Raw genomic sequence first — 25,096 nt, 5'->3', positions numbered from 1 at the left:
AAAAAAAAAAAAAAGAGAGTAACTCCAGAAAGGTGACCAGACACTGTTGCTTCTCAGGCCAACCCAGCCCAAGCCTCCTGGGCTTCACCCGGCTCCTGCAGATCCCTGCTTTAGGCCCAACATACAGCTCACTCACTCGCGATGGAGGAGTCTGCCTCCCCAGGTTCCTTCACGTAGTATTCACTGCAGAGGGCAGCCAGGGCAGAGACAGCCACCTCCTAAAACAGAAGAGGACATAAGTGAAAGTGGCTCTGTCCAAGAAGTCCTCAGGCACAGGTGACTGGGTCACTGCAATAGAGCACAATGAGTATGTTAAAAAAAAAAAATCAATGTATGTCATTGTTACATTCCGGCTTGTCTTATCAGCACCTGTCAAGATGTATCAATCACTTTAAATTCTCTGCACCAGTAAACCGAAAGTGAGAACTCTTTACTTCTTCCATACAGTACAATTTCTACGTACTCTCAAATGGCACAGTTAATATAAAACAAAACATTTTTTCCCTTCCCAGCAGAAGGAATGTGGGGATGGAGTGTGTTCTTTATGTGGACAAGAGCTCAAACGGCACCGGTGGAACCTGGTTTACAGAATACGGGTTTCTCGGCATCTCTAACAGGAGGGTATGCAGAACATAGAGTTTGGAACCAATCTCAGCCCAGTAAGTAGAAGCTAGATGATGCAGCGTCACACAGAATAGGGGGCTGCGTGGCATATCCTTAGATCCCGACCTCCTCCAACTCAATCCAAGCCTTCCATTCAAACTCTCCCCAAAACTAAGGAGAAAGGAACTGAGGAGGGACAGGGTGAAGATCAGTACGGGGAGACCCCTCAGTACACCACACAGATGCTACAAGGACTAATCAAGCAGCAAAGAATACCACAGTCCTGGCTGGTGGGACCTGAATATGCACAGTGTTTTAAAAGAAAAGTCTGAGACATCAACCATGAGGCCTACAACTTTAACCAGGAAAACTACCACAATCCCAGATTTCCATAGAATGATAATGTTGCCTAAGAAACAAAACAGAAGGAAACACAGGTTGGCAGGGCTCACGTAAACATAACTGTGCTTCCAGTCCTCACCTGGCACATCACTGCCTTTCCAAAATATCAACAATCACAGCTTACCACCTAAAAATGTGTCACATGTCACAGCTCTGCTTCTGCAAGGCCACCTGACCCCGAGGCATGGACAGGAGCTCGAGCATCTAGCTGCTCAAGCACAGTCTCTTTTGTGTTTCCTCATCTTCACGCCAATACTTTCCACACCAGCACTCAGGCATGACCTAAGCAAACCATTACTAGCAAAACAGAGGGAAAAACTTTGGTAAAGACAGAAAGTATAGTAAGAGAGAGGAATTTGTGGTTACTAATGGTCATTCTAGCCTACCTGTGCAAACCATGTAGGCCTAATGACAGTATTGAAAACTGTCGGGTTAGTGCATGAAGGGGCCACTGAGACAGGCACTGAGACAGGCACTGAGGACAGCCACTGAGACAGCCACTGTGGACAGCACTAGCGTCACTCTCTGGGCAGGGGAAAGAAATCTTGCTTAGCATACCTTGATCTGTTGTCTGGAATGGCTTGAAACAAGGTGAAGACTCCTGAGAGTGTCATTTATCAGCCACTGCCAACCTTCTGCCAAAAGAGCAAAGAAACAACCCACCTCAGAATACTTCACTGATCCTGATAACAAACATCTTCTGCTTACTCTTAGAGCAGATAGTGACTTCTCTCGAGAGAACATTCTTCTGACTGCACAAAAGCCCAAGAGCCCCAGTTCCAGGAAGAAGCCCACCTTAGGCTGCTCAAAGTCATCTCCCCCAACACCCTGCTACCACCATCACTGTGGAGAAAACGCAATTCTCTGTTAAACCAAAGACTTGCACACTGTGTTTGGGAACTTTTTGCTTTGTTTACAGTTGCAAGCTTCAAGTGATCTTTTCCTATCTCTCTCCCTCAATTTCTTCTGATCCCTGAAGATCAGAAATTTAAGAAATTTAAACCCAACTTCAATTCAACTACATCCAATAAATGAGTTGAGATATACTCACTGTCTCCAGCTAAATAAAATTAGTAACTTTAGACAGGGTAGGCAGGCCTGGGACTGCCCTTTGTGTAGCACTAGGATTACTTAGGTAATAAATGAGTACCTGGCCATCTAGACTGTCATCTACCTGGGACAGAAATGCCCAGGATTGGGTACAATGGTAACAGGCAGAGCCACAGCCAATGGTGGAGCCCTGCCCTTTCTGGAAGAGGATGACAGGAGTTTGCAGCAATTTCAAGACAATAGCAATGCTGCAATCCTTTAAACTATAGTGCATCATCCACCCGCCCTGCGGGTTCATCTCTTATTTTGAACTTGAATAACTGTAAGGAAATGTTATCTGTGTGGTTGAGGAAAGCACCTACCGATAGCGGCGTCCCCTTTAAATGGCATTCTGGAAAGTGACAGCTTCTCTACTAAGATGCACACTATGGAAAAAGGAAAAGAAAACACATTATTTTTCCAAAATGACTCTTACAGCTGACCTCACTACATCTTAAACAGGGTATAGCCAGCACCTAACCTTCCCTCCCACCTCTCATGCTGGCAAGTCCAGGCTATCTCCCCAGATGGATACTAGGAAGAAGGTACTCCAGACCTATCCTGAAGACAGAAGCTTAGGGAGCCCTCTTAAAGAACCTGTGTGAACTCAAGAGATCCAAGTAAGGTTAAGAACACTTCAAGTCAGGTACGGCCAGTGGAGGAGCGCCTTAGCCTCACTTGGCTGTGGGGTAATCTAGACCATCACTTGATTGTATTTAGTCTGGTAGAGTCTCTAGAGAAGCTTCCCAGAGGAGAAAAGACCCACCTTGAATGTGGGAAACACCGTTGCAATGGTTTTCTCTCCATGATCAAATAAAATGGAACATTAGCATCACCTCATTTCTATACTTTCTAATCGCACATGCTATGTAACCAGATCCTCACACTCCTACAGCCACAACCACAGCTGTTCTCGCTGCCTCAGTTTCCCTGCCATGATAGGTCTGTGTAAGGGGAGATGCTGATACTAATGTATAGTTCCCAGATTGGTTCTTGACTTGTTATTAAAGAAGGCCGAAGCTGGGCGATGGTGGTGCACGCATTTAATCCCAGCACTTGGGACAGAGGCAGGCAGATTTCAAGGCCAGCTTGGTCTACAGAGTGAATTCCAGGACAGCCAAGGCTACACAGAGAAACCCTGTCTTGGAAGAAAAAAAAAAAAAAAGCCCCTCTCATTCCCTTCATCTCTCTTTTCCTCCTGGTATCCGGAAGTCCAACCTGTACCTTGTGCCCAGCAATTGGCTCGGCCTACATGCAACAGGACATGCACCATCAACCTTCAAGCCAAAATAAGCCTTCCTTTCTGGTATTTTTCTGTTTTGTTTTTATCTTTCTGATATTTTGTAATAGCAATGGAAGCAGTTCAGTGACCCGGGCCCTGAGGTCAGTCTTGTCTCACAAAATGACAACCACAACAGAACAAACAAAATTACCTACTTAGGAAACAATGGCTGTCCTGGACCCAAATATACATTCCCCAAGGAAAAAAAGTCTCAAAAGGCCACATAGTCAGAGCACTTGAATGAACACCTAGCGGCACACAAGCATAGGACAGGTGAGCACCTGGGGTTTATAGATGGAGGGCAAGTACGTAGATTCCATAAGTGTTGGGGGGGGCATCTTGAGGCCACAGGTATAAGGGAGGTGAACACTTGGGTCATACCAGTGTAGGATAGGTGAGCACCTGAGATTCAGAAATACAGGGAGGGAAGCACCAGAGATCCATAGGTGTACGAGAGATAAGTACCTGGAATCCAGGGATATAGGGCAAGAGGATGTCTGGGGATATAACAGATGTAAGGCACAAGGTCATTATAGAAGCACAATGCAGTGCAGTCCTAAGAATAGGATTGGTAAAACCCACTGCCCTCAGAGATGGGCCTGGATGTCACTCTGGTGAATGCTAGTCATCTATTAGTGCTGCTGTTTGACTTGTGACATAATAAAATAATGACTCAATCCACAGGTAGGAACAAAACAGGCTGGCATGCCATTAAATCTCATAGAGAAGACAACTAAAGGCAGTGGGGTCAAATGCAGTAACATCCGAACATCTCTATTGGCAGAGGAGGAGCTGTGCATGCAAGGAGCTGTGTGGGAAACTAGCCGAAAGGGCCGTACTTCAGAGTGGTCAGTCTCCACCGGATATGGCCTGCCTGGGCACCACCCGAATTCAGATGCTCACACCTGCCTCTCCCTTGTGCTGCCATCACCACTTGTTTTCCACATACACACCATCATATGGCAGTGCAGAAAGAGAATTTTAAGTATGCTTCTCTTATTTATAAACCTATAATCTCATGTCAGTCAACATGAACAGGGACAAACTCCCTGAAGTATGGTGCTAAGTGATGAAGCCTCTATTGTAATAACAGGACCAGGGACAGACACAGGTGACACAGGTGGGCACAGCCAGTCCCTCTCCTTATACCATCTGCCCACAGTGACTCCTTGGTCTGTCCTCACACTAACTGGTGCCTTCTCACACCTGTTCTTAGAGTCATCACTTGGGCCCTCCCTCACACTCCCCCAGAATGACTACTTGGGTCCCTCTTTTTACACTTGCTTCCCAGAGTGATGGCTCAGGCCCTTCACCTCATCCCTGGCCCCTGTTTGTCAATGCCTGCTCAACCTCCTCCTCGTCACACTGCTACAACAGCCCAGCTGGTCTCTTTACATGCACTACACTAAAATGAAAACATTTAATGGGCTTTCTTCCGAATAATTTGTAATTCTTTAAAAACTATATAAACATGTAAAGCAAATATGTGCCCATAACATTCTGTTGACGGCCAGTCACCATGTTGATGGTTGATGGACACACCTCACAGTTCAGATACATGAGGAGAACATGTTGATTCCAATAGACATCCTTTTCTTTCTTTTTTTTTTTTTTAAGATTTATTCATTTATTATGTATGTGAGTACATTGTTGCTATCTTCAGACACACCAGAAGAGGGCACCAGATCTCGATTACAGATGGTTGTGAGCCACCATGTGGTTGCTGGGAATTGAACTCAGGACCTCTGGAAGAGCAGTTAGTGCTCTTAATCACTGGGCCATGTCTCCAGCCTGACATCCTTTTCATAAGTCCACTACCAAGTATCATATCTCTACTTCCAAATACTCAGGCCCAGCCGGGCAGTGGTGGTGCGTGCCTTAATCCCAGCACTCGGGAGGCAGATTTCTGAGTTCGAGGCTAGCCTGGTCTATAGAGAGAGTTCCAGGACAGCTAGGGCTACACAGAGAAACCCTGTCTCAAAAAAAAAACCAAAACAAAACAAAAAACCCACCAAATATTCAGTCCCAAAGCAAGTCTCAACAGATATAAGAAAATTGAAATAACTCCTGTATGTAATCAGATCACCATGGATTAAAGCTGGACTCCATCAACAACAGAAAGCCTACAAACTCAGAAAAACTAAACAACTCTCTACTCAGTGACCACTGGGTCAAGGAAGGAAGGAAGGGGGAGAGAGGGAGAGAGGGAGAGAGGGAGAGAGGGAGAGAGGGAGAGAGGGAGAGGGAGAGATATCAATTCAATGAAAATGAATACACAACATACCCAAACTTATGAAACACAAGGAAAGAATGCTAAGAAGAAAGTTAGAACTATGTACCTTCATAGAGAAATTAGTGAGATCTCACATTAGCAACTTCACAGCATACCTGAAAGCTCTAGAGAAAAAAGAAGCCAACATACCTAAGAGGAATAGACAGCAGGAAATAGTCAAACCCAGGGCTGAAATGAATAAACTAGAAACAAAGAAAACAATACAAAAAATCCAAGAAGCCAAGAGTTGATTCTTTGAGAAAAATCAACAAGACAGACAGACCCTTAGCCAAACTAACAAAAAGGCAAAGAGAAAATATCAAAATTAACAAAATCAAAAATGAAAAGGGAGACATAACAGATACTGAGGAAATCCAAAGAGACATTAGGTCTTACTCTAAAAAAAATCTGTACTTCACAAAATTGGAAAATCTAAACAAAATGGACAACTTTCTTGATAGAAACTACTTACTAAAGTTAAATCAAGGTCAGGTAAACAATTAACAATTTAAATAGACCTATAACCCCTACGGGAATATAAGCAGTCATTAAAAATCTACCAACCAAAATAAAAAAAAAAAAAAAAGTCCAGGGCCAGATGGTTTTAGTGCAGAATTCTACCAGACTTTCAAAACAGAGCTTATAACAATAGTCCTCAAATTATTCCACAAAATAGAAACAAAAGGAACATGGCCAAATTCGTTTTATGAGGCCACAGTCACTCTGATACTGAAACCACACAAAGACTCAACAAAGAAAGAGAATTGCAGACCAATTTCCTTTATGAACTTCCATGCAAAAATACTCAATAAAATATTTGCAAACCGAATACAAGAACATGTGAAAAACAACATCCACTATAATCAAGCACATTTCATCCCAGAGATGCAGGGATGGTTCAACGTTTGAAAATCCATCAATGTAATCCACCATACAAACAAAAGAAAAGAAAAGAAAAAAAAAAAAACCCTACATCATTTCATTAGATGCTGAAAAAGCCTTTGACAAAATCCAGCACCCCTTCACAATAAGTCTTGGAGAGATCAGGGACACAAGGCACATACCTAAACACAATAAAGGAATATACAGAAAGCCAATAGCCAACATCAAATTAAATGGAGAGAAACTTAAGGCAACTCCACTAAAATCAAGGACAAGGCTGCCCACTCTCTCCACATCTATTCAATACAGTACTTGAAGGTTTAGCTGAAGCAGTAAAACAACTAATGGAGATCAAGGAGGAACAAACTGGAAAGGAAGAACTCAAAGTATTGCTACTCGCAGATGATGACAGTATACATAAATGACTTCAAAACTCTACCAGAGAACTCCTGCAACTAATAAACACCTCAGCAAGGTGCTGGGTACAAATTAACTCAAAAAAATGGAATCAGTACTCCTCCTTATTATAAAAAATAAACAGGCCGAGAAAGAAACTACGGAGACAACACCCTTCACAATAGCCACACACATAAAATATCTCGGTGTAACTCTAAACAAACAAGTGAAAGACTTGTGTGATAAGAACTTCAAGTCTTTGAAGAAAGAAACTGAAGGAGACATCAGAAGATGGAAAGATCTCCTATGCTCATGGATCGGTAGAATTAACATATTAAAAATGGCCATCTTACCAAAAAGCAATCTACATATTCAATGCAATTCCCATAAAAAGTTCCAACTCAATTCTTTATACACCTTGAAAGGGCAATTTTCAGCTTCATATGGAAAAACAAAAAATCCAGGACAGTCAAAATAACCCTGTAAAATAAAAGAACTATGCACACTTGATTTTTCACAAAGAAGCTAAAACTATACAATGGAAAAGAGAAAGCCTCGTTAACAAATGTCGATAGTCTGACTGGACGTCTGCATGTGGAAGAATGCAAATAGATCCTTAGCTATCACACTGCACAAAATTCAACTCCAAGTAGATTAAAGTCCTCAGTGTAAGACTGAATACACTAAGTCTGATAGAAGAGAAAATGGGGAATAGCCTTGAACTCACTGGCACAGGAGACATCATCCTGAACAGAACACCAACTTTAGGAACTGAAATCAACAGTTAATAACTGGGACCTGATGAACCCGAAAAGCCTCTGTAAGGCAAAGGACACTGTCAAAAGGACAAAGTGGCAGCCTCCAGACTGGGAAGAACTCTATACCAGTCCTCCATCTGACAGAGGGGCAATATCCAAAATATATAAAGAACTCAAGAAATTAGATATCAACAAACCAAATAACCCAATTTAAAAAATGGGGTACAGATCTAAACAGAATTCCTGACAGAGGAATCTGTAATGGTTGAAAAGCACTTAAAGAAATGTTTAACATTCTTAGTCACTAGGGAAATGCAAATCAAAATGACTCTGAGAGTCCATTTTACACCCACCAGAATGGCTAAGATCAAAAACTCAAGTGACAGCACATGCAGGCAATGATGTGGAGCAATGGAGCATTCCTCCATCGCTGGTGAGAGTGCAAACTAGTACAGTTGATTTCTACTCTGGAAATCAATTTGGTGGTTTCTAAAGAAAATTGGGAATAGTTCTATCTCAAGTCCCAGCTATACTACTCCTGGGCATATGTCCAAAAGATGTTCCACCAAGCCACCAGGACACTTGCTCAACTGTGGTCACAGAAGCTTTATTGGTAATAGCCAGAAACTGGAAACAACCCAGATGCCCCTCAACTGAGAATGAATAAAGAAAATGTAATATGTTTACACAATGGAATATTATTCAGCTATTAAAAACAATGACATTATGAAATTTACAGGCAAATGGATGGGATTAGGAAAGATCACTCTGAGTGAGGAACTGGGACCCAGAAAGACAAACATGTTATGTTCTTACTTATAAGTGGCTATCAGCCATAAACTACAGTATAACCAAGCTACAATCCACAGAAGCCAAATAACAAGGAGGGCCCAAGAGGGAATTCCTGAATCTCACTCAGAAGGAAAAATAGAATAGACATTGGGAGTGGAGGGAAGGAACTGGGAGGGGAAGAGGGGGAGAAGGAGAACAGAAAGATCAAGTGTGGGGAGGACAGAGGGAGAGAGAGAGAGTTAGAATTGGTGCTGGTGGTGGTAGTAGGGAATCTCTGGGATTTCCCTAGAAACCTAGGATGATGGAAACTCCCAGGAATCTGTGGGGTGATGCTAGGTAAGACTCCTAACAACTATGGAACCTCAAACCCTCATCTCCTGTAGCCAGGCAGGGCTTCTAATAGAGAGATGGGGACACAAACCCAGTTACAAAGACTTTCTCCCAAAATTTGTCCTGCCTAAAGATGTGCAGGGGTAAAGATGGAACAGAAATTGATGGAACAGCCAACCAATTTCTGGCTCGACTTGAGACCCAGATAAACCAGCAAGAACCTGAGTTTTCTATCATATTCAACTAACTAGGAATATTCACCTGATTATGTGTAAGATTCCTTGGACATTAACATACGATCTAAGAAACCATTCCTTGTTCTGCAGTACTTAGTACATAGAAGAAATCGGCAGCTGAAATATCCCTATGCCTAATCACAGTGACCAGTCCTGTGGCATGTAAGACACATCAGAGCCCCACAGCTTGACATAGGGTAACTAGATATACTAGGCTAGGAAGCATGTCTGCATACCCCTGACTGCATACCGAGAGCAAGCCAGGGGCAGTAGCAAGATCTCCAACAGAAGGGAACAGCTACCACCTGTTATTGGGAGGTCTGGTCTGACCTCAGGCTACTCTTCCCCCATACTCAAGTGAAGGACAGCAGCTTCTGGCCCCAGACCTACCTGCTTGTCTCATAAGCTCTCCTCCCAGACCCCTGAAAACCAAAGGAAAAAGACAGTTAAAGTCTTTTACACATGAAACACCCCATTAAGCAACAGATACACCTTCAGACCCCCGAAACTATGACAGTTTTCATTAATCAGGTGATTTAGTGCTACATTTTTGGAAAAACCCAAAATTGCCATGAAAAGATCATCCTCGGGCATACTCCTGTCCTTTGAGCTTCCACAGGACACTTAGTCATCACCAATATATCACACAGAACCAACCCCAAATGCTGCTTAACACACTCCACAATGCCAAGACGACCGTCACATGGCGCAAAGCTGTAGTACACTCATGTTCATCATCACCCTGTCTGCCAGAAGCTATCGAACCTGATGCAGCAGCAAGAGCTGTGGATTTCCCAAAGGAGAAAACAGCACTGGTGTGGGGAGTCTCTGGTTTCTAGGCCTAATGGCAACAAAATATGCCTTAAACAATTTGGAAGCCAGAAAAAAAAAATGTGTAATGCATAGCAGACTGGAAGAACGTATAGCATAGAGCTTCTTTCAGGAGTAGGATATTGCAAAAGGAAGAAATAAAAACGTTTCAAAGTCCTCACAGAGAGAAGTGGTTAAGATGGTGAGGCTTATGTGACAGTTCTGACAAGCCTAGAGGCCCAGACTGGGCTAATATTAGCCCACAAAAGCTCCCAGGCACAGCATAACTCACTGTGTGAGCCCACCTTCACTGCCTACTCCCAAAGTCTGGAGAGGAGTCAGTAAGGGGCACGGGAAGTAAGGCTCCTCACTTCCAGAGTTCAGGACAGTAAATGTTCAGCCCCACACCACAAAAAGAAACAACACAGCAAGACATGAAAGAGAGGGAGGGGAAAACGGGGAAATCCTGTGTCTAACAGAATTTAGATCCAGAATACACAGAGCTTTTACTGCTCAACAAGACAGATGGTGAATATTTTCAAGGAACCAAATGAGGGCTGGATGTGTTGGCATATGCCTTTAACCCAGCACTCGGGAGACAGGCAGATCTAGGAACAGAAAAACGAAAACAAACTATTAAGAAGGAGGAGGAGGAAGAGGAAGGGGAGGAGAGGAGGAAGGGGAAGAGGAGGAGGAAGAAGAGGAGAAGAGGAGGAGGAAGAAGAGGAGGAGGAGGAAGAGGAGGAGGAAGAAGAGGAGAAGAGGATGAGGAGGAAGAGGAGGAGGAAGAAGAGGGAGAGGAAGAAGAGGAGGGGGAGAAGATGAAGACGAGTAATTCTCAAGGCTGGAAAAATGGATCAGCAGTTAAGAACACTGGCTACTTTTCCAAAGGATGCAGGTTCAATTACCAGTGCCCATGTGACAGCTAACAACCAAGTGTAGGATATCAGACACCTTCTGGCTTCCTTGGGCACTGCATACACGTTGAATACAGACATACAGTCAGGAAAAACAGCAATATACATAAAATCAAAATAAATATTTTTAAAAGACCAGAATGAGACATAGTAATACCCAATCTAAAATAAAACAAGAGAGATAAATTATATATATAATAAGATGGATGAACCTCAAAAACACTGGGAGAAAGAACCAGACCTAAAGGCTTTACATATTATCCTTCCTGCACAGAGTCTAAAAAAAGGAAGACTGCAGAGACAGAGAGCACTCAAGGGTTCTGAGCCGGAGAGCCAACAGCCACCAAGAGCAGCAGGCAACACCTGCTCATTTGGGCAGGACACAACAGTCTTTAGCCACAGAACTGCCAAGGACACACTGAAACATGGGGTGCCATGACCTGTGACTTTAGCTTCCAAAAAGCTGAAAGGCACCAAAGAGTTGAAACCATCATTCCCTTGACTACTGGGTTGAGTGACAGGTGCACATGGAAGAGTGAGGACAGGTAAAGGTCAGCTATTGGCTACTTACAAGGACAACAAGGGACAGCAAACAAAGGTTCCTTTCACCAAGTCTGACAACCTAAATTCCTGGGACCCACAAGATAGAAGAAAAGAACCAACTCCTATGAGTTGGAGTTGTCTTCTGACTGTCACTAGTACAATGGTATGTGTTACATATATACACACACACACACACACACACACACACACACACAAGCAGGCACATAGATGTAATTTAAGTGCTTCAGTGAACCAACTATTCCAGACAACACACATTTTCATTAGACACAAGATGTCTTAACTCTGTTAGACTTACCTATAGAGATGACGATCACAAAGCTAAAATTAAAGAGCCAAAAATCAGTTATTTGAGTTAAAGAATTTGTTATGTATAATAGTGATAGCTGTCAACACAAGAATGATGACAGTGTAACAGATGAGCTTTTGACTGCCAGAAAGTCCATCATGAAGGTCAGAGGACGAAGGCCCCCAACTCACTGTGCCTTGGTTAGGTTCTTCAGGTGCATTGCTTCTAAGGAAAAACTAAGGCACACAGTGGGGAAAAAGAGGGTGTCCCCTTCCATCCTAGCCCACTGATGGACTCACAAGCATAAAACAAACCCTGACAAATGGCTCTGGAATTTTCAGTCTTCAGACTCAGAAGTAATTCAATTTGTTGTGAATATGTTTGATGCTTGCTGGATATAATTTAGTTTGTGATTGTGAGTACATCTGATACTTGCTGGATATTCACACAACTACTGTCAGTTCACAACCCCTTCATACACATCTGTAATTCCCACAAAACTAAAAGTAGCAGCCCTGTCACCACCCATGTTCCTCAGCAACAGAAAACCCTAACAATGGAGGACATAGAGCCTCCATTCCTTCAGCCACTGCATAGGGCTGCCCTCAACACCTTCACTTCAAGAATGCCTGACAAGAATGCCAGGCTCCACTTGGAAGCAAGAAATATAAAACTAATCAAATGGCCTCACCACAGTCATGATCTGAGACAAACAGTTCGTTATTATAAAAAGAGGAAAATTGTATGGAATAGAAAAATATTTACATTAACAAAACACAAAACACAAAACAAAACAAACAAACAAACAAAAACAATTTAATTCCTTAGGAAATAAATTACTTTTTCTTTTATGTCATAGACAGCTTTGAGAATCTCAAACTCCCAGAAAAAATATACACAGTTTCTTCTAGTCCCAAAAATGTGCAAAATTCAGTATTAAATTTCAGGACAGTGGAGATTAGAGCCACAGGAGCAAAGGCCTTTGTTTTATGGGTACTTGACACTCCAGAAGACTGCCTTGTCCAAACAGAGGGGACATGCCCATCCCTCACCTGGGAACTCCTGTTAAGGCCCACGGTGAGACACCAACACAGCCCTGAGACCTACGCAATGCCCATCCAATAAGATGGATTCTGGCCCCAGGGGATGAATCTATCCCAGTTACCAATTCCAGATAAAGCCTCACAAGAGTCATGCTGGTGGAAAGAGCCCATAGGACCATTGTGTCCTGGTCAATACAATATGCTCAGAGAAGCAGATCCTGTCCAGGTAGAGGGGGTTCAGATGGACCACACAAACCTGCTGGTGGACCTGCTTCAGGCTTTGCACTGCCTTCTCATCCAGATAGTCTGTGACAAGCCTGCAGAAGGTGAGACACAATGCCGAGTTTATAAGGATTACACTGGAGCCCAGGTTCACATAAGCTCAGAAAGATCAGCTTCTTGTTCATGCTCCCACAGCCCCTGAAGATGTGCCACTTCAGCCTTAAATAAAGCTGTATTGGGGGCTGGAGAGATGGCTCAGTGGGTAAAGACACTTGCTGCCAAGACTGACAGCCTGAGTTCAATCCCTGGGACCCACAAGGTAGAACTGATTTCCCTCAAGTTGTCCTATGACTTCCACATGTGCATCTTGGCAAACTCATCCCCACATGTTTCTGTTTGTCTCTCCCTCTCCCAAATAAATAAATATAATTTCAACACTTCTTTTATGTATGAGTAGTTTTGCCAGCATGTACATGTATGTGTACCATACTCATGACTGATGTCCATGGAGTCCAGAAGAAGATACTAGAGTCCCTAGAACTGGAGTTACAAGTTTGTGAGCCACCATGAGTGTACTGGGAACTGAACCTGGGTCTTCTGAACTGTTCTTTACCACTGAGTCATATCTCCAGCCCCTAAATATAATTTAAAATATAAAACAAGTAGTAAGACAGAGCAACCAGGGAAGGTAAGATACACAATGTCAATCTTTGGCCTCCACACATACACACATGGACAAGTACATCACACACACACACACACACACACACACACACAAAATCTGTGTTGGTTACAGAAGGTGGGCATCTGAATGCTTACATTCAGTTTGCTGAAGACATAATCTTATTTATGATCAAAACAGAAGCACCTTTACTGACCATTATGCTCCTGCTGACACTGTGGAAGAGTTAAGTTCTCTACGGGGGACATGGGTTACCACAGGTGTTTTCTGTTGTCATCAGAAAGGCTGCTGCTAGTTAACCCAGCACTTAAGTCTTCAGCAGGGGGTACCCTACCTGACTCCCACTGCAGCTTGCTGAACACAGGCTATCAGATAAACTATAGTCTGCACTGAACATCTGATTTTTTCGGAGTTATGGTATATGCTAGCAGAATTATGCAGTGTGAGTTACTTATGGATCTGCAATCTCCTGTGCTTTAGGCCAAACTATGCACAGCCACAACACCCTGGGGATCTAATATCCTCTACTTGCTAGGCAGAGCTACTTGGTAACTAACTCCAACTCCCTGGGAGAGCTACTCTGCTAAGTGAGAGACAGAGCCACACAGAGCCCCAGTCCCCTGGAGGTCTGAAATCTCCTGCGTGCTGCACAGAACCACAAACTGCCTAATACCCTGAGGCCAGCAACTTGGGAACGAGTCTCAAATGCACTGCTGAGGAAGGTCATGGCCCATGGGACTTTTGCCACAACCAAGGAGAGCAGGGCCATCTGTAACCTCCCCACCCTCAGCCTGAAACCTGTTTGCTCAGGTTTCACTGTTAGCAAGAAGAGAGCATGGGGTGGAGCCTGCCGCCCTATCGTTCTGCCACTCCCACTGCTGCTACCTGCTACCTGACGCCTAGCTGTTCCGGAGCCAAACATGTGTTCGTTCACCTGCAATTGGAATCCAGGATTATTTGGCGGGAATGGGCCCCTTCCCCCTTCTTCATAACCTGGTGCACTGAATAATATAATTGAGCTTTGATCAGAGCCTGGTTTGTCTTAGCTCCGTTCTTTCTCTCGTCCGTCTATTTCCTTTTCTTTCAGCTCGAGTCTGCCATCTCAGCAGTACCCCGTTCCTTGCAAGCCACTGGACAGCACGCAACAGCCATCAACACTAGGTGCCCATTCCACCCATACTGACTGTGAGCTGTGCTCTGGGGCCAGGGGACAACCAAATGCCCTTGGGACTGACTGACAGGTAGGAATGAAGTCCATGTGCCCATCTGCTGTCATTTTGGCCTAGGGAGCCACCTAACACAACCACAAAGGACTTATATACAAGCTCGAAGGGGAAGGAAGGTCACAGACTGTGAGGCACTAAGTCCTTACTCTCGAGCTCTCGGCTGCACAGTGACATAAGGAAATCACACAGCTCTTGAAATGCACCGTTGTGCATGTCCTTGACCTGTTACTTTATGGTTACATTACAGGCTAAGCCAAAAGGGGAAATGCTCAGGGAGAACTTCCAATCTTACCCTGTCTTCCTTTTTCTTCTTTGACTTTTTTTCTCCTCAGAAAGGGTTTCTCTGTGTAGCCCTGCCTGTCATAGAACTCAGAGATCTGCCTCCCTCTGCCTTCTAGGTGCTGGAACTAAAGGTTTGAGCCACTACTGCCTAGCTCAAAGCAGTTTAAATTATTCAAGTGACACATGGGGGCTGAGGAGAAGACTCATCAAGAAAATATCTTACCATACAAGTCAAACAACTTGAGTTCAGATCCCCAGACCCAGGGAAAAGCCAGACACAATGATGCACTTATATGTGTAATCCCAGGGAGACGGGAGGTACAGACCAGAGAATCAGCTGAAGCTCACAGACACTGTCTCAAACAAAGTGGGACATGAGGAAGATGTTCCTCTGACCTCCGCACATGTTCTCTGGCACACACGTGCTCCCACATTCACACACAGTGACAAATGACAAGTGCCACCTTTGAACAGTTGCTCTCATCATGTGAGTCATAGCTTTGGGATGATGAGAAGAAACCAGACAGCCGAGGAAGCACAGAAACCTTACGACTGACCACCTCAGTGTAAAAATGGAGCCTTAAATACACAAATGATCAACAGTCAGAGCAGGGAAGCTCTTCTCAAACCCCCAAATCACTACTATTACTATTACCTAGCTTCACAAATGGCATCTCCTACCTGTTACTCTGTGCAGCCAGCTTGTACAGGGCATAGGTGACCTCTGCACAGGCAAGGATGGCACCATGTCTCGTGTGTAGATCTGGACTCTGTGTCATCAACAGTAGTGCAGGGAATACTGCAATAGTCAGGTTGAGAGACACACAGAACAACACATTACTTACAAGTATTTCCTCTGAAAGTCAATGCTGTCAGGGTCACCACCACTGTTTCTGGTGGGCAGAGCCCCCTCCTGGGCAACCAAGCGATGTGATAGGACACAGCAGATACATCTAGGCATATACATCAGTACACATATATACACACATACAACATATACAACAGTATATATATCCAGGCACAGATGCTCAGTGAGAGACCACTGAGAAAGAGGTCATGTCTGCAGATTTTCCTGCCTGCACCTCTACCTGCTAGGTGGTGGCAGTACTCTGCCTGAGGAGAGCAAAGGACACACATCCATGAAAGGTGACAGGTACTTCCATTCATTACTCCCTCCCAACAAGAACAGAAAACCTCAGCCTCTGGCACTTAGGGAAGAGAAAGCAGAACAGCTCCAAATTCCAAGTGCAGGCCAATCTAGAGGCCCCGCCCACTCCAATCAGCCCTGGAGTTCACCATCATCCTTAACCTGTACAGTGCAGCCCACAGTGCAATTCCTTGGTTTTTGGATGGCACCTGTGCCTGATGCCACCCAAAGCTGCCACTGGACAAACACACTACATTTGTCTTCATTGTTCTACCCTGACTTGGCCCAGGACATCATTATCATCACCCACTATGAGAACAACACATTTCTGTTGTATCTGTGCATGGGGAGGGGCACACACGTGCACATTTGTGAGTGCAATAGGCAGTAGTATGCAAACCTACCGTGTGTGGCTATGTACTCGGGTACTTGTGGAGTCAGGTTGTGCAGTGCCTTTGCAGACAGTTCTCGGATGGCCCTGAGAAGTAACAGCAGCTGTTAGTAAGGACGGATTTACACACTCACACAGCCTTAAGATGGAAACACCCAAGGATCTATCAAAGATGAACAGATAGGTAAAATATGATAGATATAGACAATGCAATATTGTTCAACTAACAAGAAAAAGAATTCTGACACTTGCTATAACAAAAATGATGATTTATAGTCAGCAGATCAAACACTGTCCAGGTTTCTTGTGTAAGGCTCTAAGTTAGGATAGTATTTATATTTTTAAGGGTTATATAAAGAAAAACATAATACGTATATGAGTCAGAGACCTAAGGCATTAACTATCTGTCCCTTTAAAGGAAAAGCTGAGGGCTAGAGAGATGACGCAACAGTTAAGAGCACTGTCTACGTTTACAGAGGTCCTGAATTCAATGTCCAGCAACCACATGGTGGCTCACAACCATCTGTAATGAGATCTGATGTCCTCTTCTGGTGTGTCTGAAGACAGCCACAGTGTACTCATACATAAAACAAATAAATCATTAAAAAGAGAAAAAGGAAAAAAGAAAAAGCCGATTGCCCATGCACACATTTCAATATCACGGTACACTTGAAGAAATCTATGAAACAAAGAGAAACATCTCATAATAACAAATACATCAGGAAGATGTGCATGATCAATATGGAGGCTTGGGCGAGAGTTTCTTCACCCCAGAGAGCCCCACACTACAGAAGCATGACAGCAGTTAAAAATACTTTTAAGGCTTTAGTTCTTTGGAAACCGAAACACACTCCCCAGTGAACTACAAAGAAACCACTCTGACACTGGGATTTATGGAAGGGACACCATGATTATATTGCTAATTTCCCCGGCATCTGCTGTGCTTTGGCTGACCAGGCCCACCTAGAGAGAGAGGCAAAACACTGACAGTGCTGACGTCTGAGTTACACACTTGCCTTTCCTCTTTAAAGACACACTTAACTACCTATAAAATACCAAGAGAGCCCCAAAGCTTCTACTGTAACTATGAAAACTACCACTAACGTCTGCTCAGCAGTTAAGTTACAACATATAAGATACCTAGGGGGGCCAAGCAAATCAGAACCAGTGTGCAGGCAGGCCAACTGATGAAGAAGACCAGGCTACCCCAGTTGGACTGCACTGTCCTCAGGCTGTAGCTTCCCTATTACATGTGACAAGGTATTCAGAAATAATTACAACTCAGACTTGCCCAACCAACAGCTCCAGAAATGAAACAAATAGACCTTTAACAGCATGCCACACACAAACTGGAAGTTTCATTACTTCTCAGAAATAATTCATTTAAAATAGTTTATCTATAATAAGAAAATATACTCATAAACTTACAAAGCTCAACTAAACTCCTCCCATTGAGGGGGGAAAAAAGAATTTTCTGAGAGTCAAAAAGACAGAACCTACCCATCCCAATGGTTGATTTTCATGGAGACCAGGTGATCAATCATGGGCTTGGTGTATTCCTGGAAGCCAGCAATAAACACACTGAAAGACATGAAAGAGAGAAGGGGAAATATGGGCAGATACAATGATACATATGTATAAAATTCTCCTAAGACATTATTTTATGTATTACTTAAGGTTTAAAAATACCTAAGAACTTGGAGGAGCCAAACCCTTCATATACTGCTCTTGAGAATAAAAACTAACAATTGTGTTAAAAAATAGTTTAGCCATTCCTATCAAAGTAAAAGCTACCTACCAGATGACCCAAACATTGCCTGCATCGGCAATAACTCAAAACAGGAGAGCAAGAAACCATGTACATAGCTCAGCAGCACACCCAGGACTGTGACGAGAAACAGCACTCCATGCACCTGCAGCTGATACGGGAGGCAGTCTGCTTAGCCACCCATGCCACAGGCATGCAACAGCACAAAAGAATGAACTTCCGCTTGGAGCCAGGGTCTCAAACTCAGAGATCAGTCTGCCTCCCAAGTGCTGTGATTGAAAGCATGCGTCAACAAACTTGGCTTCTTGTGGTTGTTTTGAAGATTCATTTTTATTCCATTTGATTTGGGTTTTTTAACTTTTTAAAGAATTTCATACAACCCCTCCTATCCACCTTCCGACTTCTTTACAATGTCATGGCCTCTTCAATTATTAGTGGGTAGGTATGTACACGTACAACATGCTGAGTTCGTTTAACATGTTTAACTAAGGCTGCCCACTTGGGATTAGATAACCTACCAGAAGGCTTGTTCCTGGAGAAGACTTACTCTCCTTCTGTTGGCAGCCATTAACTGCCTGTAGCTCTTCATCTAGAGATGGGACCTTGTGAGATTTTCCTTATCAACAATGGAGTGTGAACTGGTGTTGCCATGGTGCAGATCTTGTATAAATGATCATACTGTTAAACTTTCATAGGTATAGTTCCGAGTCATATACAGAAGACACTATCCCACAGAAGACATTCTGGTCCTCTGGCTCTTACAATGCTCCTACCTTCTCTTCCCTAATGCTCCTTGAGCCTTGGGTGTATGAGGATGGGTACCAATGGTTAGCTGTTCTCTGAATTTTTACTAGTTGTGGATTTCTGGGATGGACTACTCTGCTGCAAAAAGAAGTTTCTTGGATTTAGGGTAAGAACTATATTTATCTATAGGTACACCCTTATATATGGATATAAGGATAGGTACTTAGAAAGCAGTTGGAAATTATACTGCTTCAAAAAATAGTATTTGTAGGCTCTCCTCTAGAGGCCATGAGCTCAGCAGCCATGAGCAGTTGGCTAGGTGTACAGTACCAAGTGTGTAGACAGTACCTCCTATTGAGAGGATCTTAGCCCAATTAGACTGTTGTTCATTACACCCAAGATTAAGTGCCACTACTGCACCTCTGCATATATTTTGCTGTGCTATCATTGTTGTGGTTCCTAGGCTTTTCAGCCAGATAGAATTATTCACTGCTTTTCTCCTTGGCAGCTTACATAGCACCCTCAGGTTCTATGAGGGCTAGCCCTCAGGGAGAATTAAGTCCTTCGTCTTATGTGTGTTATCTTACCTTCAAGTTCTGGAAGGTAAACAAAGGCAGCAGCAATGACCTATTTCATTTTGGAGGTCTCTTGTAATTTTCCTGACCAATAACTTAGGAGGAGGTTTCCCGTGCCTGGCACTGGGGTCTTTGTTAAATAATCATGTGGTTTGAATAAGAAATGTTTCTCATAGTCTCAGGTGTTTGAACACTTGGTCCCCAGATAGTAGTGCTGTTTTGGAAGGTTCAGATTGGTGTGGCCTTGTTGGAGGAAGTATGTCATTGGGGGTAGGCTTTATCTACAAGCAGTCCACTACACTCCTTTTTCTTGGTTGAGATGTGAACTCCAGCCACCATGTGAGGCTTGCTGCCATAGAGTCATTCCTCTGGACCCATAAACCCAAATAATCTCTTTCTTCTGTAAGTTCTCTTGGGCATAATGTTGTATCAAAACAACAGAAATTTAACTGATACAGTCTTTGGCTCTTGGGAGCAGCATTACAACTAAGTAGTAAGTTACTTGAATATATATAACATATACTTACATATTTATTAGTAAAACGTTTCCCTATGGATTTTTCAATCATCCTTAATGCTATTCATCCCTTCTTTTTCTGTGTATTGTCCTCTCTAGCCCCTCATCAGGTAAAGTGCTCCCCACATTATCTATATTTTCCAGTGACCGAATATGCCCCTCTCCAGAGATCCTTCTACAGTGCCCCTGACCATGGTCCCTTTTTGTTTCCTAGGTAACTCTAGATCATATGCTCACGTCTAAAGATTACAAGGGAGGATCCACAAATAAGAGAAAACAGACTGCATTTGTCTTTCATGGGCTTGATTACGTCACTTGGTATAATATCTTCTCGTTCTCTCCATTTACCTCCAAATTTCATGGTTTCACTGTTCTTTACAGCTAAAGAGAATCCCACTGTGTGTATGCACAACACTTCCATCATCCATTCATCAGCTGACAGGTTGTCTGCATAGCCTGGCAATTGTGGAGAGGGTGGCAATGGACACACCTGAGCAGCTACCCGTGGGGTGGGTGTGTCCTCAAGAGCAGTCTGGCTGGGTCACATGGTACATCTTTTAGCTTGAGAACTCTCCACACCACTTTTCTGAGTAGCTGCACCAGTATGCAATCCCACCAAAGGGAACAAGGGTCCCCTTTCCCCACATCCCTGTCAGCATTCTCTGTCAGCTGTTTTCCTGATCTGAGCCATTGCCACTAAGGTAAAATGAACTGTCAAAGTAGTTTTAATTTACATTTCCATAATTGCTAAAGATAAGCAAACACTTTTTGCATTTCTATCAAGAGATTTCTTAGCTATTTTATTTCTTCTTTTGAGAATTGTGTACAGACCCGTGGCCCTTTTTAAACATTGGGTTGTTTTCTTGATTTGTTTTTTTAGTTATTTATGTATTCTGATCCTCTTACCAGATGTGTAGGTGACAAAGATTGTCTCCTGCTTTGTAGACTTGCTTTTCCATTGTTTCCTTTGCAATAGAGCAGTGTTTTAATTTTATGAGGTTCACTGGTCAACAGTTGGCCTTAATTCCAAAGCAAACACAGTCATATTCACAAAGTTCTTTCCTACACCTTTACATTGTTCTTTTAGTAGTTTCATTATTTTAGGCTTCACATTAAATCTCTGGTCCATTTGGAGTTGGGTTTTGTGCAAAGAGATAGATATGGGTCTAATTTCATTCTTCTACATGGAGATATCCAGTATTCCCCAAATCATTTGTTGAAGATACTGTCATTTCTACTGTGTGCTTTGGATATCTTATCAGATGTGTGATTGCTATGACTATATGTACTCACGTTTGGGTCTATCTTACTTCTTGTTTGTGCTTTTGTGCCAGGACCGCGCTGTTTTTATTACTACAGCTCCACAGCATAGCTTGAAGTCTGGTATGGAAAGCCCCCCAGCACTGCTCTTTTGCTTTAGGATTTCCTTGAGTATCCAGGGTTTTTTGTGGCTCCATAGGAATCTGAGGATTTTTTTTTTTTTCTGTCTCTGAAAAAAAAATGCCATGGGGATTTTGCTTGGGACTGCATTGAACCTATAACTTCCTTTTGGTAATATGGTCATTTCCACACTATCAATTCTACCCATCCATGAGCACGGGAGGTCAGTCTATCCTCCAGTATCTTTCTTAATCTCTTCCTTCAGAGATTTAAAGTTTTCACTGTAGAAGTTTTTATCTCTTCTGTTAGGTTTATTCCTAGATACTCTTTGTGAGTCTATTGTGAATAGGAGTGTTTCCATAATCTCTTTCTCGATGTGCTTGTTGTTGGTATACAGAAGGCCTTTTAACTTTTATAAGCTGATTTTGAATCCTTCCACTCTGCTTAAAATGTTGATCATATCTAGAAGTTTTCTGCTAGAACTTTTTAAATGTCTTTATATTATCTGCTAACAGAATAATCCAACTTCTTTTCCTATTTATAGTCTTTTAATTCTCTTGTCTATTATGGTAGGAAACACTTCAAGTGCTAGGATGAAAAAGGTTGGAAATATTAGACAGTCCTATCTCATCCTAATCTTAGTGGGTCTGCTTCAACGTTCTTCTGTTCAGGATGGTGTTGGTTATGGGTTTGTCATACATAGTCGTTATTGTGCTAATGTATGGTCCCTCTAGTCCTACTTTCCCCTTTGATCATAAAGCATTTTGAATTTGTCAAAGCCCTTTCTGCATCTATTGAGACGATTATGTCATTTTTGTCTCTAAGTATAGCTGGGTATGGTGACGCATGCCTTTAATCCCAGCACTCGGGAGGCAGAGGCAGGCGGATTTCTGAGTTCGAGGCCAGCCTGGTCTACAAAGTGAGTTCCAGGACAGCCAGGGCTACACAGAGAAACCCTGTCTCAAAAAAAAAAAAAAAAAAAAAAATATATGGCTTGTTGCTTTACTGATTCATGCATGGTGAACATGGCTGCATCTACAGGGTAAAAGCAACCTAATTGTGGTGGATGATGATGATGATGATGATATGTGTGTGTGTGTGTGTCCCTGTATTCTGCTTGTAAGTATTTTATTAAGGATTTTTGCATCTATGTTCATCAGAGAAAATTGGCCTATAGTTTACCTGGTTTGGGTATTAAAGTTATATTGGCTTCATAAAAGGAGTTTGGAAGCACTTCTGTTCTGGCTTATTTGTTTTATAAAGATTTCAGAAGTGTAAGTTATAGGAGCTGGAGAGCTGGCTCAGCGGTTAAGATGACCGACTGCTCTTGCAGCGGGCACAGGTTTCATTTCCAGCACCCAGTCTACATGGTGGTTCACAAGATCTACAACTCCAGTTCCAGGGTTGCATGCCTGCACCAGGCATGCACACAGTGGATAAACACATGTCACAGAAGACATGCTGATTGTAGATCTTTTTAAAAGTCTGACAGAATTCTGCTGTGATTCCATCTGGGCCTGGGCTGTTTTAGTCAAAAGGCTTTTTTGTTATTATTTTAATCTTCTTACTTGGTATGGATCTATTAAAATATTGGTCTCTTCTTGGTTCAACTCTGGTGGTTTGGATGAGTCTAGAAACTCATCTACTTCTTTCAGATTTTTCTAGTAGAGTACACACAATTTTGAAGTATTCCCCTACAGGGAATGTCATCATATTCCGTAATTTTTTGGGTGTCTTTTGTAATGTTTCCCTATTTGTATGTGAGTGGTAATTTGGGTGATCTTCCTTTTGGTTAGTTGGGTCAAGGGTTCTACAATCTTGCTTATCTTCCCAAAGAACCAGCTTTTAGACTCATCTATTCTTCGTACTGTTTTTGTTGTTGTTTGCTTGTTTCTATGTCATTAATTTCTGAGTTTCTTTTAACACAGGTGAATGTCATTAGAAGATATTTTAGCTTAGATTTTAAGTATACTAAGAGAGAGGATCTCTGGAAGAACGTACGATATATTTAGGGGTAGAGAGATACTTGGTTGTTGAAAAGCACTTGATGCTCTCATAGAGGGCCTAAGGTCTATTCTCAGTACCAACATAGAAGCTTACAACTGTCTGTAACTAGAGTTCCAGGGGATTCAATGCTTTTTTTTTTTTTTCCTATTTCTGCAGGCACCAGCCATACAAATGGTACATATACATATATTCAGGTAAAATATTCATGCATACAAATTAAGTAAAAATCCTTAAAAGAAACATATATAAAGGAATCTGAAAGTAAGATATATCCAAAGGCATGGATGGCTCTGCAAAGAGGAGGCACACCCTTTGTCTTTACAGGGTACACTATTTTGCTGTATTTTAATGCTATTGTCTTATAAGAGTTGTTTGTAGTAAAACTAAATAAAATCACAGGGAGGTTCCTGATGTCTACCTGACATGGTTATACTTCCTATGGTAAAATTCTAGATCAACGGGAAACAGGAAATTAGGACAGATTTACTGTAAAAATGCCACCTAGGCATGCAGCAAGGCCCCATTCTAGGTCATCTACCTTGGTCTTAAGTCTGTTAGCACTCATCTTTTGCGTGCATTTCTGTATGAAAGTAATAGTGTCGCCATGCTGGGAACCTGCATAGCACATGGTAACTGTGCTGGAAGTCTCTGTTCTCACCTGGTGAGAGGCTTCAACCAGACATCAGACTAGGGGCTCTCTTTCCTTCCAGTATCCCTAGCTCTTGGTCAGGCCTCATCTTTTTTTTTTAAGATTTATTTTATGGATATGAGTACAGATGGTTGTGAGCCTTCATGTGGTTGTTGAGAATTGAGTTTTTAGGACCTTTGTTCACTCTTTTATAAGTACACTGTAACTATCTTCAGGTGCACCAGAAGAGGGCGTCAGATCTCATTACGGGTGGTTGTGAGCCACCATGTGGTTGCTGGAATTTGAACTAGGGACTTAGGGTTAGGGTTAGGGTTAGGTCAGGAGATCAGTCAGTGCTCTTAACCGCTGAGCCATCTCCCCAGACCCCCCCCCTTTTTAATTATTTTGTTATTTCTTGCCACCTACTACATTTGGATTTGGTTTGCTTTTGGTTTTCCAAATTCTTGAGTTGCATCATTAAATCATGTACTTTTCCTCTGATTCTTTTAATGTAGCTGGCTAATAAATTTCCCTCTCAAGACTGCTTTTAATATACCCAATGTTCTGGTGTGTGTGTGTGTGTGTATGTGTGTCCGTGTTTAAGTTATAAGAATTGTTTCATTGCTTTCTTGATTTCTTCTTTGACCCACTCATCATTTAGTAATGTACGCTTTAATCTCTACCACAAGTCTGTATACTTCCTACAGATTCATTTGCTGTCTTTTTAAGTTCTGTTGTACTGTGGTCATTTCAAATCTTCTAAATCTGTTAAGATTTCTTTTGTATCTATTTTAAGAGAAGCTTTATGAGTTGTTGAGTGGAATGTGTTGTTTTTTTTTTTTTTTTTTTTTTTTTTTTTTTTTGG

At 42.5% G+C, this 25,096-nt stretch overlaps 1 protein-coding gene across 2 annotated transcripts in view; it reads right to left on the bottom strand.

Annotated features, from left to right (window-relative positions):
- Positions 1–25,096, bottom strand: part of Tbcd (tubulin folding cofactor D) — a 163,172-nt gene that overhangs the window by 22,451 nt on the left and 115,625 nt on the right. For both annotated transcript variants that reach the window (XM_021178456.2, XM_029483328.1), the window contains exons 18-26: positions 18,113–18,193; positions 16,626–16,699; positions 15,756–15,873; positions 12,919–12,979; positions 11,629–11,651; positions 9,433–9,464; positions 2,418–2,480; positions 1,564–1,640; positions 137–218 (exon numbers count right to left, since the gene is read on the bottom strand). In XM_021178456.2, coding sequence (XP_021034115.1) covers positions 137–218; positions 1,564–1,640; positions 2,418–2,480; positions 9,433–9,464; positions 11,629–11,651; positions 12,919–12,979; positions 15,756–15,873; positions 16,626–16,699; positions 18,113–18,193 — 611 coding nt within the window. The remainder of the gene's footprint in view (positions 1–136; positions 219–1,563; positions 1,641–2,417; positions 2,481–9,432; positions 9,465–11,628; positions 11,652–12,918; positions 12,980–15,755; positions 15,874–16,625; positions 16,700–18,112; positions 18,194–25,096) is intronic.

This window comes from Mus caroli, chromosome 11 (assembly GCF_900094665.2).
Source record: "Mus caroli chromosome 11, CAROLI_EIJ_v1.1, whole genome shotgun sequence".
In the NCBI taxonomy this organism is placed as follows: domain Eukaryota; kingdom Metazoa; phylum Chordata; class Mammalia; order Rodentia; family Muridae; genus Mus; species Mus caroli.
This window is presented reverse-complemented; position numbering and strand designations above follow the sequence as displayed.